The sequence below is a fragment of the Cyanistes caeruleus genome, chromosome 1 (genome assembly GCF_971803275.1).
Source record: "Cyanistes caeruleus chromosome 1, bCyaCae1.hap1.1, whole genome shotgun sequence".
In the NCBI taxonomy this organism is placed as follows: Eukaryota; Metazoa; Chordata; class Aves; order Passeriformes; family Paridae; genus Cyanistes; species Cyanistes caeruleus.
The window spans coordinates 116,964,832-116,985,872 of NC_141701.1; the positions used below are offsets into that span (position 1 = coordinate 116,964,832).

Consider the following 21,041-nt stretch of genomic DNA (forward strand, 5'->3'; position numbering starts at 1 on the left):
TATGCATTAGGGCTCTGTTGTTAAGTTCTGAAATTTTAAAGGTTTTTTTAGTAATTTAGGAATGTTTTTTGTTTGTCAGTACTTCTGTTTGTCAGTATTACTGTTTCTTAACACTTTACAATGTGCAAATAAAAACATTGAAAAAGCAAGAAAATACTGGGGTTTTTCCATGCTTTAAATGAAATTAAATAGTACTTTGCACTGCATGTTTCTTTCTAACCCTTTTTAAAGAGACATGAAAAAACTGAGATGTAGGCATTCTCAAGGACTTTCTGCAAAACTGATCCTCTTAGCTGCCTTGCAGAGCACGTTTCATTTCTTACATCGGATGTATCCCTCAGTGTTTAGTTCCTGCTCTGCATTTGTGGTTCATTTTAAGCACATTGCATTAGGTCATCAGTGTTACATAAATAGCTTCAAGTTTTGTATATTTCTTTTCTCGTTCCAGTTTGTTTCTGCCTTGGAAGTCACCATGAACTTTACTGAAGCTGTAACAGTTTTCAAAGCTTGAGTTCATGGCTTCAGTTGACTTTAATGCTTAATTTTGCACTGTAGAACTGCTGTTGCTTCTAGCTACTTATTTATGGACTAGAAAGCACTAAAACCAGACATATTTTATAGCTTTTTGCTTTCTTTTTCTTTCTGGGGTGGTTTATGCTGTCTGGTAGGATTTATATGCAAAGCTATGTAAAACTGATGAAACTTAATGAATTTATTTTGTTTTGCTAATAGTTATTTCTGGATGTTCTACCGCAAGATAGAAGTCAATGGATTAAAACCACTTCAGACTTAAGAACTTCTTACAATAAGATCAAAGAAATTGTAAGTTGGTACAAAATAGGTTCTCATATTTTGGCATAGATATTAACATTTATAACGTAACTGGAGAGGATTTAATTTTTTTTTTTCTCTTTTTACCTAGCACATTACAAACCCTCGGAAAGCAGGACAGCAAGATCTGATAATCAACAACCCACTCTCTCAGGATGAGGGGGTAAGTGAACCCAACACATGCTACTAAAATTCTCATCTTCTTCAGACTGACACAAGTGAGTTCTTTCTGAAGTAGGCAAAATGGCAGGTGCTAAAATCTCCATGCTAAATGTCCAAACTGACTTGTTTTTACAATTGTTCCATAGGTTCTGCTAACAACTGGAAATGCTCATTTTCAGGTTAATATTCTGATTTTTAGGGCTTAACTCAGAAGGCTGCGGTAAACAAAAAATCAGTGCTGGACTCTAACTAACTGATATGCCTTTCATCACTGTCTGTTTTCATTTTATACATCAAATGGCTCTTGTTTAAGGAGTGTTTGAACAGTCAATATGAACTGAATGCTGTTAACAGAACACTGAACGACCCTGTCTGGAAGATTGTTCGGCCTTGAATGTTTTTTTAACTGCATTTTGTTATACCTGAAAAGCTTTTAAGTATTTTATTGCACATATCTTTGAGCTTTTCTATTAATTATGTGACCACTGTTACCATCAAAATTCTTTTTTATCAATTTTTTAAAATAACTTAATGCCATGAAAATAATTTTTTTGGCTGCATTTAAGAGATTTGCACCTGAAAAGACTGTCTCAGATATCTCTGGTGATATTACTCCTGTTTTTGAAGCCCATACTTCATCTATAGAGTGGTACTATGCTCCTTATTTAATTTAGAAGGAGAGAGCTCTGCAGCTGTTATGACTATGCACATCATCAAACTATTCTTGCATCCAGCTGGACAGAAAGTTGTGTCAAATGTAAAAGATTTAAAATGTTTCTGCTGTAGTTTGTGATTATAGACAGTGGCTCAAACTGCTTTCTGCCTGTGGTGTCTTTCGGATATAGAAAACAAAGGTTAACGTGTCATGGAATGTGGCAGGGGATCAATCTATAAAACAAAGCCACTGACCAAATCAGACATAGGACTGAGGAAGAAAGTGTCTTTGAGCCTCTGCTGTGACTTAATGTTACACCCATTTAGTGTCCTGATTTTTCCATCCTTTTTTACAATACAGCTTCTGTTTGCTTCCTCTGTTCTGGTGGGCCAGGGTGCAGCAGGTACAGGGGAGTTCCAAAATGTGGTCTAGCTGCATGAAAAGAGTTGAGAGTTAAAAATGTAGTCACTGTATGTAAGGTGTTATTAAAGACAGAAATATTTTTGAAGTTTAGGGTTTTTTCTGAGTTCTAACACAAATATAGCAACTAATTAACATGGAGTTTTGTTATTTTGCTTCCCTCCCCATAATAGCATTAATTTACTTTCTCTTTTCTTTCTGTGGAGCATAAGCCACCATGGCAAATAATTGTTTACAGGGAGGCAAGAAATTGTGAAAGTATTGTACAGACTCTGTACTGTATTTCATTCACTGGTAGTGCTGTTATCTGAAAACTTACCTAACCTGCATGAAAGCTGCTATAAATTTTTCTCCATTTGTATTTTGATCAAACTACCATCCCTTTATAATAAAGGATCCAGTTTCCAATACTTTTTCTGGAGCATACAATTAACAGCACTTTCTGGCTTCTTTTTGGTTAGCTTTTACAACATATTTGTAAGCAAGGCATGGAAACAAAGGAGAATGAAAATGGTCATAAGCATAGCTACAGAAGAAGCTAAACCTACTTCAGATTCTTTTATTTAATATTTTTTATTTTGATAGTGAGCTTTAAATACTCTGGCTTTTGCTAGCATAATTTTTTTAGAATGGCCAGTCTTGGTCTTCAGAATGATGTCATTTTTGTAAAAGGTATTTGGTTGTCATACACTCCTTATATGATTTTGTCTCCACTAAACCAAACCAGATTATTCCCAAACAATTTCTTATTATGGATATTGCAGCAGCTTCCCATTAAAGTCCATACATTCATGGAAGAAGTATGGTACAGTCCAGTGATACAGACCTTTTTCCTTGTGTGAACAACAGAAGTTTTTTCAGTTGAGTTGGTGGTTCTGATAAGTTTGACTTTATTCTGCCATTCTAAATATTCTTCCTGGAACCCAAACAAGTAACTCTCAAACCTGCAGCCATGCAGTGAGCAAATGCTATGAGCCTAGAACAAGGATCCAGGAACTTGAATGTTGTTATTTCTGATCCTGACTTTCAAACTGACTTTCTCACGTAAGTTGTGCTGGTCAGCAACATTCTTTATCTCCCATAAAATATTGATATACCTGTCTACCAGGAATGTTGAGGATTAATTAGTTAACATTTGTACAGTACTTTGCTGATGTAGTTTATATGCCTTAAGTATTAGTAGAAGTCTTGGTTTCATACAATTATTTTTCCTTATTTCAGAGTCTTTGGAATAAATTTTTCCAGGATAAAGAGCTTCGAGCTATGATTGAACAAGATGTGACGAGAACGTATGTAGATCTTTAAGAGAAATTTCTATATATAAATTTATAGTCTGCATTTTTATGCGGTATATTTTATATTATGTTTTCTTGACTTTGGTTACTGTAAATGTCAGGTTTGTTGAACATGAATGTGTGGAAACATACATTAAATGTATAAAAATACAACTTACATGGAGTAAAAAATGAGACAATCTAGTTGAATATTAAATCCTAGAGATTTATTGGTATCATTGAAGAAAAGCTCTTCTAAATTAAGATATTAGGAGGTGTACTACTTGTGAAATTTAAAGTAGTTTTATGTATGAAGCAAAGAGAACATCAGAGAAACTGAAAGGTCTTTTAACTAAATTATGATCATAACAAAAGATCGAACAGATTACTTTCCTAATTCTCATCACTTAATACAATCAAGAATAAAAAGCTGTTTGTAATTAGTAAGAGAAATGCCACTCATCTATAGAAGTTGAGAGGATCTATTTTTATTTATCACTATTCTAGTTTTATTTGTCATATATGCCTTTTAAAATTTGTTCTGATATTACTATGATTATGTTTTCATCTGCTTGGCCCTTAGGTCATTCCTGTTTAGAAACTTGTTTGAGTTAGAACACTCAGTTCCTGAAAATATTTCTTTTCAGAGTGCGAGCATTGAGTAATGTGTGAATGTAATTAAATTCAATTACTGGTTTGCTACCATGTGAAATTTTACCATGTGAATATTTGTATTGCAAATATTTTTTCTTATAACTTGAAAAAAGTGATGATAGTCGTAGATTCTACAAATCCCAAGCTTACACATTTTCATTTACAGGAACCAAGTCATGCAGAAGAAATCATTGCAGTCTGATTTTCAAATATTTTACATGTCCGTCCCTAGACCCATTCTTGGATGTATTTTGCCATGAGATGTATAATTAAAATCTGAGTATACTTTCATGTGCATTCTCACAACAGATGGTATTTTTTGTTTGTTAAAGGAAACAGTTCAGGATGTTCTAAGATTAAAATATATATGTATCTAAACTATAATTGGAGAATGAAAAGTTGTATGGAGGTTATGGTGGATGTAAGACTATTATTTAAATATATATGTATATACACACAAATTCTAGGCTCTCACTGTGGCAAATGACAGAGTAGTATTCACTAGTATCAGTCATAGTGACTAAAGTAATTTTCATTTATGCATTTATACAAAATAATGTGTACTGGAAAAAATAGTAGTATATATTGTGTCACCAATAGGAAAATAAGTCAAGCAATGAAGAAGCAAAATTTATCAGTGACATTAATGTATTTGATAAGCTACATGCATTTTATATGTACACTTGTTTGTCTAATCATAAAGCAGAGTATGCATTTTTACATATACTTATGTATCTATTTGTAAACTGCAATTATTTTAAGAAGCAGTAAGTTTTTCTTTCTGTGGCTTTAGAATGTAAAAACATTCTCTTTACATTTACATTCTTTAAATAAATCCCTGGAGTTAGAATTTTAAAAGTTTAAAATTCATCATTAATTTACAATGCTTTTTATTAAAGGTTAAAATAATTATTATATTCCATTTCCATAATCACTACTTTCTAGCTGCTGTTTCTTATTTAATGAATATTTTTATATTCTTTGTCATCTAGTTGAGTCCTCCATCATCCCTCAGCATCAAGTATATAATGCTGTAGAGAGTTATGCTAACTGCACACAGAGTAGCAAACCAGAGTTCCAGCTATCAAAGCAGTAAAAAAATTTCTCTATAATGCTTTTGTTAGAATTCCCTCAAGTATAATAACAATAAACAGGAAAGGTGGCTAGAATTAGGTTCCTAAAATTGATATTGGTTTAAATTGGTGTAAACTTCAGGATTTTGCTATCTAAAGGCAACTGGAATAAAGTTTGTTCAAGTGTGATTGTTTGTTCCTCTGCATTTTGAGAATTCTTGTCTCACCTAATTATTGGGTCTGTGAGGCCTAGATACTCACAGCTGGATTAATCATGCTTTAGAATCTGTGTACCTGTAGAACTCTAGGACACAAATCATCCTTTCCTAAATTATGAATATAGATTTTGTCTGATAAATCACACTGTGGAGAGGTACCATTTTCTTTAGTAATTATAAAAGGCTTCTGGCTCACCAGTACCTAACAAAACTTGTTTCCTAAAGTCAGACAATAGAAATCCAATCCATAATGTGTACAATTTTCAGCCCATTGCATAAATATAACAGCTTCTAATATTTACAGGTAGGAGAGGATATTGTTATTCCCAACTCATTAGTGATCAATGATTTTAAGTTATTTTTTTAAAATGTTTTGCAGGAATAGAAATCATCAGATTAACTGATGCAAAAGCATTTAAATTAAAATACCAGGTTACTTGTTGGCATCACAGTGTACATCTTGGGTTGCAAATGGCTAGATTTCATTACCCTCCTTCTCTCTCCAGTATTTTAAGAAACTAAAATGCCTAGGGGACATTTCCAGTAGACAGATCAAGTTGATCTATTCTCTTTTGTAGTAGTATTTTTATACATTGGTCTACTTAGTTTCTGCTTCAGGAGTAGCAATCACAGGATGATGGAAGGTGTGTGAAGATGAGTAGGGGTGGGTGCTCAGGCTCCAAACTCTCCAACCCCTAAATAAGAAAAAAAAAATTTTAAAAATTAAAAAAATTATTTAAAAATAAAAGGGGCAGTGGAAAAGCCATTGGTCAGCTACATCCTTCTTAAGTATGTGGAAGAGTTTATAAGAAGCAGCAATCCATTGATTACGATCCCTGTTTCTGTCTGCTATCAAATTTGTTTTGTGCACCTGTTTATTTGTTTGCCAGCCTGATTCTTCAAATTTGTGTCGAATTCTGGCTGCCTCTGGTTCAGGGGGCCCTAAATCAGCTAAAAGAGTGTTTTAAAAGGCTGTATCTGACTCACACTGGCCTTCACTTTTAGAAAGCAGGGACCTGAATGCACCATTGTTTAATTGTAGAGTTGTGGTAAAACAGTCTAGGAGAATTCCCATGTCCTTATGCAGGCTTTCTCAGAGATTCAATTAAATGTAATATTCTCATGTTCATGAAAAGCATTCTTACCTTGCTGGTTTGAGGATACTGTACTTCTTAAAACAGGGCTTTAATCATAAAATGACATTTTCTGTAAAAATCCATCCTGAACTGATAGTTCCCTCATGATCTCTTCTATTTACATTTACTATAATTAATACTTCAGCCAGCTTATTCCTGAGTTCATTATTATCCTTTCTGTCACAATCTCTGGTATTACTAGATCCTCACAGATATCTCTGTGTATTTTTGAGTTTTCTTTGTTAGTCTTCTCTTCCTAAACTTCATAGGGCAGGCCTGAATAACAGTCCTTCAGAAATAATCTCTTCAAACCTCTAAATTATGTCGATTGCCATCTGCTGTAATGCACTTTTGGTCTCAGCTGTGTCCTTCCTTTACAGTAATGTGATTAGTACAAGTGCATACAAGTTTCCAAATGTTGGTCTACCATTACCTCCACCAGGTGCCAGGAAAACGTTACACCTCTCATCCCAGTGCCTCTCTCAGGACTTCAGCATCACTGTGTTTAAGCCACGTTGTCTCCTCTGCTTTGCCTCTTGCTGCAGCTCCTTCATCCAAGGATTTCAAAGCACTTTTATAGCCTTAATTAGTTCTATTTCTGTGCCTGCCTGTCATCACCTCTGTGAGATGACCACAGTGATTAGCAACGTTAATAGTCTTATCTGAAGTAATTTATTCTAATTTCCTATATTGTTTCCCTGTGACAGGCTTTACAATAGTCTTAAATACAACTGGTCTAAAGTACAGCATTGTAGCTCAGACCTGGGAAATTTGAAGAAATCTTATTTCAAACAATGTGATTTAATTCTAAAACTGACTATACTACAACCTTTATTTCAACTCTCTAGCTTGAGGCCTGTTATCTTTAAGTATTCTTCTGTTTTTCTTTCTCCAACTTTACTATTTCCTTTCTCTCTCATATTCCACCTTTTCAGATTTTATTTGTTATTGTTCTGTATAGCTGTGGAGCAATGTGGTTTGGGGTGTTTGCTTTATGAAACATTTTCTGCCATAGCAATGGAAACACCTTTGTTTGTGCACTTACTCTAATCTTAAGTTTAAGTACGTCCTGCATAATTACTCTGTTTCCTATCTCCAAGAGTCAAGGAGCAGGATGCACATGTGAGAGTTGCTTCAGAGTAGTTAGAGACTGGAAATATTTACATTTTCCAATATGCATGTAACAGGATTTTCCCAGAAGCTTTTTTTCATTATTCTCACGCAAGGTCCATTTCATTCTGGTTCACTTAGGATATTTGCACAGCCAGATTATTTTATACTATAAAGTTTATTTGCAATAGCTGTTAAAGACAGTGAAATGCCTAATTGTGTTGTATTGAAACAGATACCAGTAAGAGATCCTAGATTTTAGGGTACTGGTTTTCTTGTCAATTATGAGATCTTTAAATAATCTTGTCATGAAATGATAATATTTTTTCAAATATTAAAGACATATTGAACCCTTGCGTATGTGCGTCTTCTGAAATACTCTCATCCATTCTTCCATTTCTTCCATTGTATTTCATTCTTGCAGATGTCTAGCTTTAATGAGATTAAATGGGATTAGTTATTTAAATATAACTGTGATATCATCATACCTGTGTAGCAGGCTGGTGTATATTAAAGAGCATGGTTCATAATTCTGGTTGCAAAACAAATGTAACTATAGGCATTAGTAGTATTTAACTCTAGCAGCGCAGAGCAGTGGGGAAAGCAGACAAGGGAGATGCTCTTAACTAAAACCTCCTTCTAGAAGACCAGCAACTGGCATTCTGTGCACTCTATTGTTTACTTTTGCTGTATTGCTTCATTTTCAGCTTTCCTGAAATGCAGTATTTCCAGCAAGAGAATGTAAGGAAAATTCTTACAGATGTTCTGTTCTGCTACGCCAGAGAAAATGAGCAGTTGCTTTATAAACAGGTAATGAAAGTACTGTACAGGTGGCATTCATTGACTCAACATTTTCTATATGGTTTGACAATAATGTACCTCTGTTGTATCTGAAGTTGTATCATAATGCTGAAGTAATCAAAGAGCTACTTGTCAGCTGGTTGGTAAGTAAGCTCATTGAATAACATATGCTTTTTCCTCATAACACAGTACCTTAAGTTGTTTTCTTTAAGGTTGCTAAGTTTTCTAACTTTCAATTTCTTTATAAACATCTTTTTCTTTGTCATTGGTTAAGAAAGAAAAAAACAACAAAAGGCTTTCTCTGCTTAGGTAAAGAAAGTACACAGCAGGATTTAAAATGGTACTGAATAAACAAAAAGCATAGTGACTTCTGAAATTTAGACAAAGTTTACTATTTTGAGTTTTATATAATATTTTAAGTTCTTCCCCAAAGGGTTAAAGCCATGCAGTATGTTAGCAAAAAGATCTTTATCTTGTAGCATCCAAGTACAATGCAGCTGACAAAATCCTCTTGAGTGAAGGACAAAGGTGCTACAAAATACCACTTTTACAGAGTTACTTGAAGGAGAGTCTGCTGAAACCATTTTTGATAAAATGGTAAGGAAAGCCTAAGTTGCATAAAGTCTGCATCCACAGAGTTAGTAAGTTAATTTATTCAACATTTGTTCTGAAGGTTTTGAAGTAATTGTAAACACAATACTGTATTCATATAGTAAGCCCAATATGCAGAATATCAACCAAAGTATATTTGTATTTGTTTCTTCACACAATTATCTGTAGGCTGAGTAGAGACCGACAAACCGAGGGGTACTCTGTGTGCACAAACAAAGGATAAACTGTAGAGGAACCAACTTTAGGTAGATAGAAAATTTGTCATGGCAAAAATACAGAGATTTAGTAAATATGAAGACTTTTTAAATCAATCTATGCTTTCAAACATGGTCTGTGATCATGCTGTCCTCAAGCCAGGGAACAATAGGGTTTTTTCATGGAAACAAAGGGCATATGAGCTGAAGGAACATTTACTTCTGAAGAATTTCTTAGAGATTATATAAAAAATGGACTATATAGTTATCAAACGTATGAAACATCTATCAACTGGTTATTTCTCATGTTTGACAGACAGTGAGCAAGGAATAGTCTTGCATGAGAACAATAAAAATGAGATCTAGGATCTGTATTTTGAAGAGTGCTGCTAAAAAAAATGCTTAACAGTATTCAGCCTCCTCTGTCTAGTGAATATAGGCCAGAGTACTGATGATGGGAGAATGGAAGAGCACATTCCAGCTAATTTAGTCTATCATTTATTGAACAAGAAGTATTATTTTACTCTTTGATATGACTTAAAAGGTCTTAATTACCCTCTGCTCATATTTAAAATCCTCTTGATTCCTTACCAAGAAATAATACCTTTCTACATAAGGATGGAATATTTAGCCAGATCAAATTTTTAAAAAAAGCACTGTGTTTCATCACAAGCTGTTAAAGCTATTATTTTCTACTAGGTGACACCCCGTTTAACATAGACCATATTGTTAATAGTTATGGGATTTTATTGAATTAATGAGACTGTTATCATGTAGTAGAATGTCTTGCTGAGTTAATTGAAACTGCAGAGATTATATAAATGGTATTAATGAACTTTGACTGCCTGATGCCTCAGCTTTAATAAAGACTGCTTGGTGGGCTAAATGAACACAGGCAGATAAAAGAACAGGTTCAATTTTGTGAGCCTACAGGCTGTTGACAAAGAAAACTTCTTTACCTCTGTTTTGAACTAGTGTGCATCAATAGTATGGTAGTTCCAAGGAAGGGGTTGCTACAAGATGAAGAGGAGAGGAAGTGCAGAAAGTTAAATGAATTTGGATCATGAAAAACTGTTGATTTAAGCTCTCGAAGCGTGTTCATTATATCACCCAAGTCTTGCAATTCTGTGCCAAGTCCACAAAATAGTAAATGATTGTGGTTTTCCTCTCTTGTTGTGGACATGTGTTACTGTTATTAGGAGCTTTACTTTTTCCTTACCTCATTTTAAAAGGGTGGGTTTGTTTGGTTGCATGTCTTTAAAAATAATGCTTCTTTTAACTTATTAGTTAGATCCTCCTTTTTTGTCCCCATGCCCCTCTCTTGCTCGATAATGTTTTTTTCATGTCCATCATTACCCTTCTCTGAATTAGCTGAAAAGAAATAGTCTGTAGTCAACAGGATATGTTTTTTCCTTCTTTTATCAAATACCTTGCTAATAGTCAGTCTTTCTGATGTAGTGTTTTTACCAGACTTGTGCCCCACTTTCCATAATAATAATAATTTCCACTACAGCAAAGCCTAGCATATTTTTGAGAAACTAGTAGAGGTTACCATTAATTCATTGTAGCAGATTATCTGCAAGTTGTTGTCTCCACAGTGACCTGAATACAAAGCCCAGATGAAGGAGCTTGTCTTCATACACAGTTTCCATCATGGGGACTGGTCCTGTTGTCATCCATGAGAATTCCTCTGTCTCATTTGACCACATACAAAAGATACAATTGCCATTAGAATTATAAAACTTGGGCAGTGAATAAAGACTGATACTTCTGTCTGTCAGCATCTGTCCCTACCCAATGTTATCTTCCAAAATATTTGGAAAAAGTTATAGTTCCTTGAAAATTTACACACTTAAAACATGCTGTTGAAACTGTTATATAGCATCACCATAGAGTATTACAAGAAGCAATCAATAATGTTTGTTTAATATGCATATGTGCATGCAAGTTGTCTTTGTTGTAGGGTTTTTGAGATTTTTAGCCAGCATGAAAGAACATTTTATTTGATGAGGAAAAATATATTTCTATCCCTAGTCTAATGGAAGAGAACGTTATGGAGCTGTATTACAGATTTTAAAGGCAGAACGTTCCCTGGGATCACTGAATTTTTAAATAGCAGCTCTAAATATAAAATCTAAAGAGAATAGTGTATTGTACTTAAGAATATGTAAAAGCTACTCTTAGAGTTCTTCTGTAAGACTGGTGACAAAATTCTGGTCCTAGTTGTACTGAAAGGATGAAAATTAAGCTAAATCACTAGGCTAACTATTGTTTGTTCATGATTTGATTGCCCTTAAAGAAGTCAATATAATTTTGAAATGCATTGATTCACTTGTCATTGTGAAAATGCTATAATTCTGGTTTTCTTTCTAAACCATAGACTGTATTATGAAATCAATATTTTGTTGTAGCTGGGAAGTGTCATAAAATTATCTGAGCTCTGTCAACTTATTTATTAACACTAAAGAGTTTTAGTAAACTGTAGCATTGAAAAAATATGTGTATGCATATTACACTGGTAGCTTTTCTTGCCAAGCTAAAAATCTCTAAACATTTGAAGTACTCTTGTAACTGAAAGATCAGAGGTATCTTTTTGAAATCCTGATATTTCATCATCTGTTTGTTTTGGTTTTGTTATATGTGGGCAGCCACATTATGATTCTATTTTATTATAGAGTTGATATATTATTATGTTGGAAGAATGTGTGATGTGCTTTTATCTTTTATAACTAATTCTTATTTTATGTCCTCTTTCTTTTTCTTCTGCTTATGTGTTTACAGCTTAGGTGGTAGTTTTTTTAGATAGTCAAGTTTTTTGGCATTTCCATTTCTCCTATTTCATGTTTAGTGTATCAGGGCGAATAAAAGATTAGACGCAGAACTGTTAATTAAGCAAGGGCTGTATGTATGAAAGTACAATCCTGGTTATTTAAATATTTTTGCCACTTGTATATTGTCTAATCCTGGACCTTTCTCCTTTGATATGACCATAATATTTTAAGAAATCTAAACCTGAGGATTTGTAATCTAACCCATTTCTTGTCTTTTACATCAGCTTCTGAAATCAAATGGCTATATTAGGTTTATTTTGTTTTTACTAACTGAATTTCTCTTTAGGCATCATCTTTTAAAGTTGTACCTAAAGGGTCAGAAATAGGAAGGGAAAGAAAACATCCAAACTTCAGCCCTGCATTTGAGGCTGTAACAGTCATCTCAATCCTGAAGAAATTAAAATTAGATTTCCTAGGATTTGAGTTGATGGCATACAGAGAGATCATCAAAACTCTTGTCCAAATTGTCAAAAATCCCAGCATACTGAAACAGTTAATGATGTGTAGAGAGGGCTTCCACATCTACCTCTCGGGTCAGTTCAGACCACTTAAGGAAAATCCCCGTTACTTCCACTGAGAGTTCAAGGGTTTGGGTAGTTAATGGATCTGGTCAGTACAAATGAAGTTGATAAGATAACTTACTGGTGTGGAACGCTCCTCAGATGCTGTGTGGAGTACCAGCTGATACACCAGCAGAGCAGCAGGCTAGCTCACATGCGTGTAACGCTTCCAGTGTTTGTGTCTGTCCATCACTGAGGGGGCTGGAAAAGCAAGTGCAGAGGCTTCTTGTTTTGGAGCTACAACCATTAAAAGTAGAACTGCACAGGGGACCCATCAGCTGTCATCTGATTCCTGACAGCAACCTGAAATGTCAATGTGCTTGATGGACGAGCGCCAGTGCTCCATCTGCAGCAGGATAGATGAGAGTCTTCCTGGAACCCCTGTCTGCCCAGAGCACTTCCCTGAGTTGGGACTGAGGCTCCACTTGATGATACAGTTGCCCCCTTGGACTGGAGCACTCCTGGCAGTGGGTTCTTATTCCTACAGCTGAGCAAGGATTCCATCCAGAGCCAGGCCCAGCAGGGGTAGCCTGGGCACTTGGTGTCAAACACCTGCTGGTGGTTTTGGGCAGAGGAGAGGAATTCCCTCCCCTTAAAGTGATCCATGTGTCCAGAGGCGAACAGACAGATCTCAATCCTTCATCCCGCATCCCTTCCATCACCAAAGGGCTCCCTCCCCTTCTTTTGTACGGCTGACCCCTGCCCCAGCCTAGGGCTTTTGTAGCTCCTACCTGCTGTCCTAGTCCCAATGCTGGGATCCTGGTGGCAATCTCCTGGGGGGCCCAGCCATGCTTCTAATGCCAGCCCAAGTCCTCAGCTGCCCACCCATTTTTTGTGCTCTGATTCCTGCCTATCTCTACGTTTTTTTCTGTATCTGAATATAGATTACATATATAAGTAGTACTCTGCAGTACAACAGTACCAGGTCTTCTATGCATTGTGTTTAATGAATTTATTTTGAATATTGACATAACAAAAGAAAGAGAACCAAAAAAACCTCAAAAACTCATTTTAATTCTCAAGTCTTTAGAAATGAAAGTTTAATTTTCTTTCCCAAATAGCTACTCTTGTCTCCTTTGGAGCCTACTGTTACACTATTATCTATGGTTTTGGAATATTATAAAATACAAAATAATTTTACATTTTGTAATTTTTCCCTATTGCACATCTATGTACTGTAGATCATTATTATAATTATCATAAATAAAATTCATATTTATGAACATAGATCTTGAAGGAAATTGCCAGGTGCAGGGTTGCCTACCATTGCCAATTTGTTGTGTGTTGTGTTAGAAAAAGGGAGACTAACTTGTTTCTCTATATTATAGAAGAATAAACACTTGGATTTAATCAGAGTTTAAGATAAAAGCCATTGATTATGAAACCATTCTGGTTAACAGTGTGAATAAATGTTCATGCTTTTAGTTAGTCTGCACCTAATATTGCTGTCTGTCTTATGCTGTGAATTAGGAACTATTATATGACTGGAAAATCTAAATATACTTTTGCTTTTCCTTTTATGTTTAGGGCATGCATGAACTTCTAGCTCCCATTGTCTTTATCCTACATTGTGACCACCAGGCTTTTTCGCATGCCAGTGAAGCTGCACAACCAAGGCAAGCATTGCATTTTATTTGTATAAAAATCCACTTTCTTAAAAAAATGAGTTGGCTGAACCATAGCTTATTATGTGCTCCATAATTCTTTGTTTATAATTCATAAATTAGTATCAGAAATCATTTCATCCTTGTGCTTTGATGGGAATGTCGTTATTACATCTTTCCTACTACAGCTTCTGAGATTTAGACATTGGCCCCTTCACAGACATTGGCTGGTGAAAAAACAGGGAGACAAGAAATCTAGGGAAAACCTTAATCTCAAGGCTTACTTGCCTACCTGCAGTTTCACCCCATCCTTATTGCCACAAGTAGTTTTGGTTTTGTCACTGCAGAGAGTAGACAGATTAGTGAGCTCCACTCGTAGGCTCTTTCCTCATATCTTAAAGGGGGAAATAATCGTTGAAGGCAAATTGTTGGGATTGATATTTCTTTCATCACCTGCAGTGTTGTAGCTGTGATACCTAGCTATTCTTTGATTTGGTAGTAACATTATGTTTAGCTATTGGTCCTCCATTTCATTCAAAAGTGTGTATGTGTGTATGCATGCAGTCAAACTCATACGTATAAAATATTGTATCACATGGTTGTCTGCCTTTATTCTTGCCCTATATGTAAGGCTTTTGTTTTTATTAAAAAAGAAAAAAGAAACTAGTTTAATTTTTGTGATATTCAGGATGTTTCATTTGTTTTTTTGCACACTGGAGTCCAGCAGTGAATAAAACTAATTTAATTATGTGTGCAGTATAATATAACCTCTGTAGATACCCCTCAACGCGACTGCCCAAAGGCAGTTAAGCATTAAGATGATTATTTACAAGTGTGTGTTTTTATTCAATGTCTGTCCTTAGATATCCTAAAATTACCTAGAAGATGCTCTTCAGTGCTAAACAACTTAAAATAACCATGTGTTATGTACAGCATTCTGTTCCATCCCCACTGAAAAAGTAGAGCTAAGCAGCAAAGTAGATGGAAAAGAGGTGCTGTCACTGATTAATTGCTGTTAAAGTACAATAAAAATACAGGCTATTAAAACAAAATAAATTAATGTTTTGATACTGCATATTTGACCAGTAACCATTTTTTTTTGTTGTTTGGGATAAACAGTGATAGATTGTGCAGCAATCAATTATTCTAGATCAAGCATATTCAAATAATACATTGTGACATTCAGTAATTTGTTATTTGGAATAATTAGATGGTTACTTCATTGTAGTGCAGACAAGGCAGCTAATTTGTTTTTGATCTTTATAAAAAGGAAAGACTTCATTTGTTCAATGGAGTTGCTCTTTTTAATTAAAAAGGCTAGTTTTCTCATTTGCACTTTATATGAAAGTTGGCTTATAAATACATAATAGTACATGCAGAACGCTGACCAAAAATAAACATTCACATTTGGATTGTTCACTGTTGCCTTTTTCAGTGAGGAAATGAAAGTTCTTTTGAATCCTGAATATCTGGAACATGATGCATAGTAAGTTTTAACAAGTTTCTTTACATTTAATTTGCTCTTATTTGTAATTGACACCATTATTTAACACCAAGTTTCTGCGTTGTTCCCTTCCAGCGCAATGTTCACACGTCTTATGAAAACAGCAGAGCACTGGTTTTCAACTTTTGAACATGACAGTCAGAAGGTAAATATTGCTTTAAAAGGTACTTACTGTGTTTTTAAGCAAATGTGATTTTAATATGATTGATGTTATTTAAAGGTAACAAGACATCTCTTAACTTGGTTAAAGCAATCTCAAACAAGTTTACAATCTCCAAAGGTTCTTCAGAATTTGGTCATAAACATTTATGGGATGTCTTCGGGTGAGAGTTCCTATCTGTTGAATGATCACTTGGTAATCAAAAGCCAAGTGTAAAAGCACAGATTTTTCTGTATGTAACTGATGCCCTTGTATAGCATTTGAAAGAGTGCCTGTCATAGGCATATCTGTGTGCTCAGAACCTGTGCAAATGTCATGGTAAGTAAGTAAAGTGAGTAAAGTCACGTAAGTAAGTACATTAAAGTAAGTAAAAAGTCGTGCCTATAAGTAAAGTATTAACATAATATTTTCAGCTGATTACAATTTGCTGTGAAACCAAAACTTTAACCATAGACTTTCTGTCAAAGGTCAGGGTGTATCTTTCCCTGACATCATCATTCCATTTCCTTAATTTTTTTCCTTCTTAACCTCAAGATATTCAAACAGAGGGGATGTCTGTACCTTCAGCTCTCTTGTGTATCTGTACAGACACTACTGAATTTAGTATGTTGCTGCTTTCTTAAGAAAGCTTTTGCAGTGTTCTAAGTTTAGTTCTACAGAACTCTCCTTTGAGGGACCTTCTAGAGACCATCTAGTCCTTGCCTGAATTTTTTCTTCATGGCAGGAAGGACAATTCCCTCAGTCGGTTGCTCAAGATTTCCTTTGACTATTTCTTTTATTTCTTTTCTTGTCTCTTTCCATCTTTATGTTTCTCTTTTTTTTTTTTTTTTTACATTCTGGAAAATCATTTGTATGATAGAGTGTATATATGGAGGCCTTAGAAAAATATTATTAACAGTATTATGGTTATTGCCAAGACTTCCAGTGATTTATATCCTAAAAGAGTTGGCCTACAAACTTAGTTTTAGTTTGATTCACTTCAGAATTTTTCACATGAAACATGGGGAGAATATCAAGAGTTAGCAAAAACTTCATGAGAATTTTGTTGGTTCTGGATGTCCATATGTGTGCACCTAAACCTGTAGTTGCAAACTGTAATTAGGGAGTGCTAGTTTGAATGGTGGTTTTGTCAGTCTAATGAAGAAAAAGTTCACTGAAGACTCATGTAAAACCATCTATTTTATTTAAATATTTCAATTACTATATATTTTATCAGATATGGGGAATTGACATCTTAGCCTAAACTATCTACAGTTACAAATTCTTTGGATTTTTATATAATTTCAGTAGCTAAGTATAAACATATGAGATACAAATTTTATGCGGTTACTATATACCGTTTTTATTTCAATAACAAGGCTGTAAGATAAGTTTCTCTGAGCAGAGCTTTTCAAAATACAGTGTATTCAAATGTATTTGTTCTAATTCCTGTGACAGAGGTGGTAAAGCCTGAGGTTGAATTTTATTCCAAGAAATAACTAGGTCTTCTTACAGATTTGCAGTGCTTGGGTAGAAGGTGAAAGTTTACATTGCTTTTTCCAGTCCTTTCATGGCATACAAAATTAACAGTGCAAAGAGAATAGTTTAATATCTAGTTGTTTGTTCTTTTTCTTTGCGAAGATGTATAATCTTTAATAATCCTTTCTTGTACATATGCCTTTTACAATCATGACTTTGAGGGTTAGCTACATAGTAAAGTGTGAATCTTCACAAAGGAAGCAATGAAAGTGTGTGCTCTGAGAGACATGTTACATTTTACAACATCTAACAGTTGTTTCCATTACTCCCAATTGCCATTACAGGAGCTTCTCCAGCTACTCCATTCCCTAGTGGTTAATGAGAGAAATCTGTCCTCAGTTTATACGTGTACTATGTCCTAGCCTATCTTTACTGCTGTAGCATTTGTTTCCTAAATGCATGAATATATAAATTGTATTAGTATTGACTACCAGCCATTCCAGTTCATGTTGTGGTAGATAATGTTTTGTGACAGGACTTGATGACTCTATTCCTAATACTTAGCAAAAGTTCTCAGCTGCATTTCGCTGGTATTCATATTCAAACTGTTCTTAGGAGTAAACCTGGTGCTCTCCTATATACAGTATAGCACATTCTGAGCCCTCCCTCATTTTTTCTTTTTATCGTGAACCGCATCCTTTTAGTATTGATCATTTATATTTCATGTTAGTAATAGATGACTTAACACATGCACTCAAATTTTTTTGCAAGACCTGAAGGCTCACAAAAAGAAAATGGGTGTTTTCTCTCATGTGGCAAATAATTATGTAGTGAGTATGAGCAGGGACACAGTAATGTGCTGTCCTCTTGGCTTTAGGCACAGGCACTGTGAGTCATTTCTAGTTAAACATTCTGGCGGCTTGGTTTTATTAGTTTATTTGAGCATCTTTCTGTTTGGGCTGTTTGTTTCACACCAGCTATGTGATTTTTGGAGCAATTTCAGCTGACTAGAGGTATTGTCATTTTTTCAACCAAATTGCATGAGAGGAGACAACAGACATGACTTTGTTGCACTCTAGTCATCCACCAAGCTTCTTGGTGAAGTAGGTGGAATCCGGAGGCATGGACAGGCAAGGCTTTGTTGTTGGCTGCAGCTGCTTCCTCACAGATTCTGTCATGCCTTGAAGTTCTCTGTTAATAGGGTTAATTTCTGAGTTGCTGATAAACTGCATTTTGATGGGTGCCGTTTACTTATCTTGTGCTTTTAGAAACAGCAAGCCAGCATTTACTATTGGATGCACTTAGCCATGTTTGATAGTCAGTCAGTCTGACAGTCAGCAATGTGCCAGTGCTGCATTATGCCAAGGTGCACAAATGCTGCAAGTGACAAATAACTCCAATTTTGGCACAGAGGAAGCTTGCATTAGTTTTGATATTCACAATCTTTCGTCACTTGAGCCAGGGTTTAATAATCTGTCTTGTAATTTTGTAAAGATGGCTTGAAACCCACAGACAACTAATGGTGTAAAGACTCAACTGAGTAATAGCCAGTCTTTTCATATTACAAGTTCAAATAAGTAGAGGGATTCTGATGTTGAGCTTTCCATATAAGGTTTTATGCCTGGTATAAAGAAAAGCTTAAAAACACAGGTCTTCTGAGTCATCGGAGTTACGAATGCATGAAGTGGTCAAGCCGAAGTTAAAGTCAATCTGAATAAAAGACAATAAAATTCATATCCCAGATGTGTGCCAAATGATAGAACATATACTGTCTATAAATACATAGAGTTACAGACTTTTATTGTTGGTTTCAAAGATAAATCCATATGTTTATGAAAAAAATTAATATAGACTGATGTTTAACATTAAGGCAATATTACTATCTCGTGCTTTAAGAGTGGTTTTCTGTATAGAAGGAGATTAATGGATACCTGTTCTCAATATTTTGCATTCTTGCATATGACCGAGAAAATAGTGAAATGGGTCTGAAATTATAGGAAATAGCCATGCAATGCAGAAATAAAATGCACAAAAGCTAACCAGCTTGGTAAGAAGGAACTTAACAGAATAATTTTAAAAATAAGGTAGGAGAAATATCCTTTCCCAATGTACCTGCAGCTGTGAAGACCTTCAGTATTTAACGAAGTAACAGCATTGCTTATTGGCCTCTAAGACACTGAATGTTTTATTTTAAATTCCTCTTTGTTAGAATAGCAAAGATTTTGGATAAATACTTGCCATGTCAGTGGGCTTTATTTGACAGTCTGAGGGAGCTTTTTTCAAGTGATTTGCAGGAGTATCTTAAATGAATATGTCTTGGTACCACTATACCATGGTTAAACTATCACAATATAATAGACAGATCAGTCCCTTTGCTACAATTGCCATAGCAAAGCAACAATTAAGCAGATTTTGAGATACAATTTATAATCAATCATGTCCTTAAATAGAAATATATTACCTGAAGTCACTGCTAAACATCCTAGCATGTTTTCTGCAGTACAGAAGTAGTCATTAAGAAAAGGTACTTCAAGCAAAGAAGAACACAAAAAGTAGACTTTTTGGTAGACATTATTATATGTTCACTGCCCATTTGAATGTTAAACCATGTTGTAAGTGATTTTGAAGTAACCACAGAAAATGACATTGAGAATAGCCTTTACAACAAAAAGAAACTTTCTTTCTTATTGAATGTTAAAAGTAATGATATTTTCACAATATCAAAACAGGTGAATTTGTATTTAAACAATGTAAAATGCAGTGAAGTCTCCTAAATTATTAACCCTCTGAGCTGGATAATGCTTCTCTATTTAGTGAGCAAAAGTGCAGAAAAACAGCAACTGTTTTTCAAAGTGAAGCTTTTGGGTCAGAGGTCATGATGACAGATTTTAGCAAAGTCATTGCAAAATTCTTCTCTTACTGTTCCAATTTCCTCTGTTTTATAACCTTAACATTGTTCCTAACAGTTTAATTCTCTATTTCCCTGCCCCCCTGTCCTTCTCTTGATGGGTTTGACTTGTCCTTCTTTTTTATTCATTCTCCATTTTACATGTTTTCTAATCAATGCAGTTCATTACTTGATGCATTTCTTTCTAGCAATCTGTCTCTTTTTCAATAATACTTCTCTCTTCTGCAATAAGAATGAATTTAAAGCAGTGTCATGTTCAAGGATGCTAATACTCCACTGGTTTTCACTTGATGTGTGTTGTGTTGTAGATCATGGCATAGTTTGCACAGCCCTCAGGTCCAACCAACTGCTGTCTCATTGTTCTATTTCTTTTTTCCTTTAAAAGTTTCTGATGCTTTATCAAAGCTGTGTAGGTTTTAAGGTAAAGCCACCAGATTTTCTGTGCAAGCCTGTTTAGAAAGGATTGTTTGAAAATAAGTTACTTCCTATTTGGTATGCAATTTATTGTCCTCTGAGGGCATATATTCTCTACTGAGTTATCATTCATCTGCTTTATTCTGGACTGACTCAGACTGCTGATATTAAAGCTAAAATAAAGCTGCCAACACTTTGTCAGAGCATGAAAAGTAAAGCATGCACGTAAAAATTGATGTGCAGAATGACAGGCACTCCTTGGCACTCCTGGGAAAGGGAATCCCACAATACCTTCTGCAGAATTGGATACTTGAGATTCGTCTTCTGCTGTAAAAGAAATGAGTTATTACTATGTTTATTTGGAAGCCAATGTTTACAACAACCGAAATCTCCTGCATACAGTCCCTTTAGACAGTAAAGCTTAATGGGTTGTTCTTTTTTTCATCCTGTTTTCTGTGTGTC

At 34.9% G+C, this 21,041-nt stretch overlaps 1 protein-coding gene across 27 annotated transcripts in view; it reads left to right on the forward strand.

The window, feature by feature from the left end:
* The window catches only part of TBC1D5 (TBC1 domain family member 5), a 316,569-nt gene that overhangs the window by 175,522 nt on the left and 120,006 nt on the right, over window positions 1-21,041 (forward strand). For all 27 annotated transcript variants that reach the window (XM_086852156.1, XM_086852083.1, XM_086852111.1 and 24 more), the window contains 7 exons: window positions 733-822; window positions 923-994; window positions 3,290-3,357; window positions 8,241-8,343; window positions 14,059-14,147; window positions 15,571-15,621; window positions 15,715-15,784. In XM_086852156.1, the coding sequence (XP_086708282.1) occupies window positions 733-822; window positions 923-994; window positions 3,290-3,357; window positions 8,241-8,343; window positions 14,059-14,147; window positions 15,571-15,621; window positions 15,715-15,784 (543 nt within the window). The remainder of the gene's footprint in view (window positions 1-732; window positions 823-922; window positions 995-3,289; window positions 3,358-8,240; window positions 8,344-14,058; window positions 14,148-15,570; window positions 15,622-15,714; window positions 15,785-21,041) is intronic.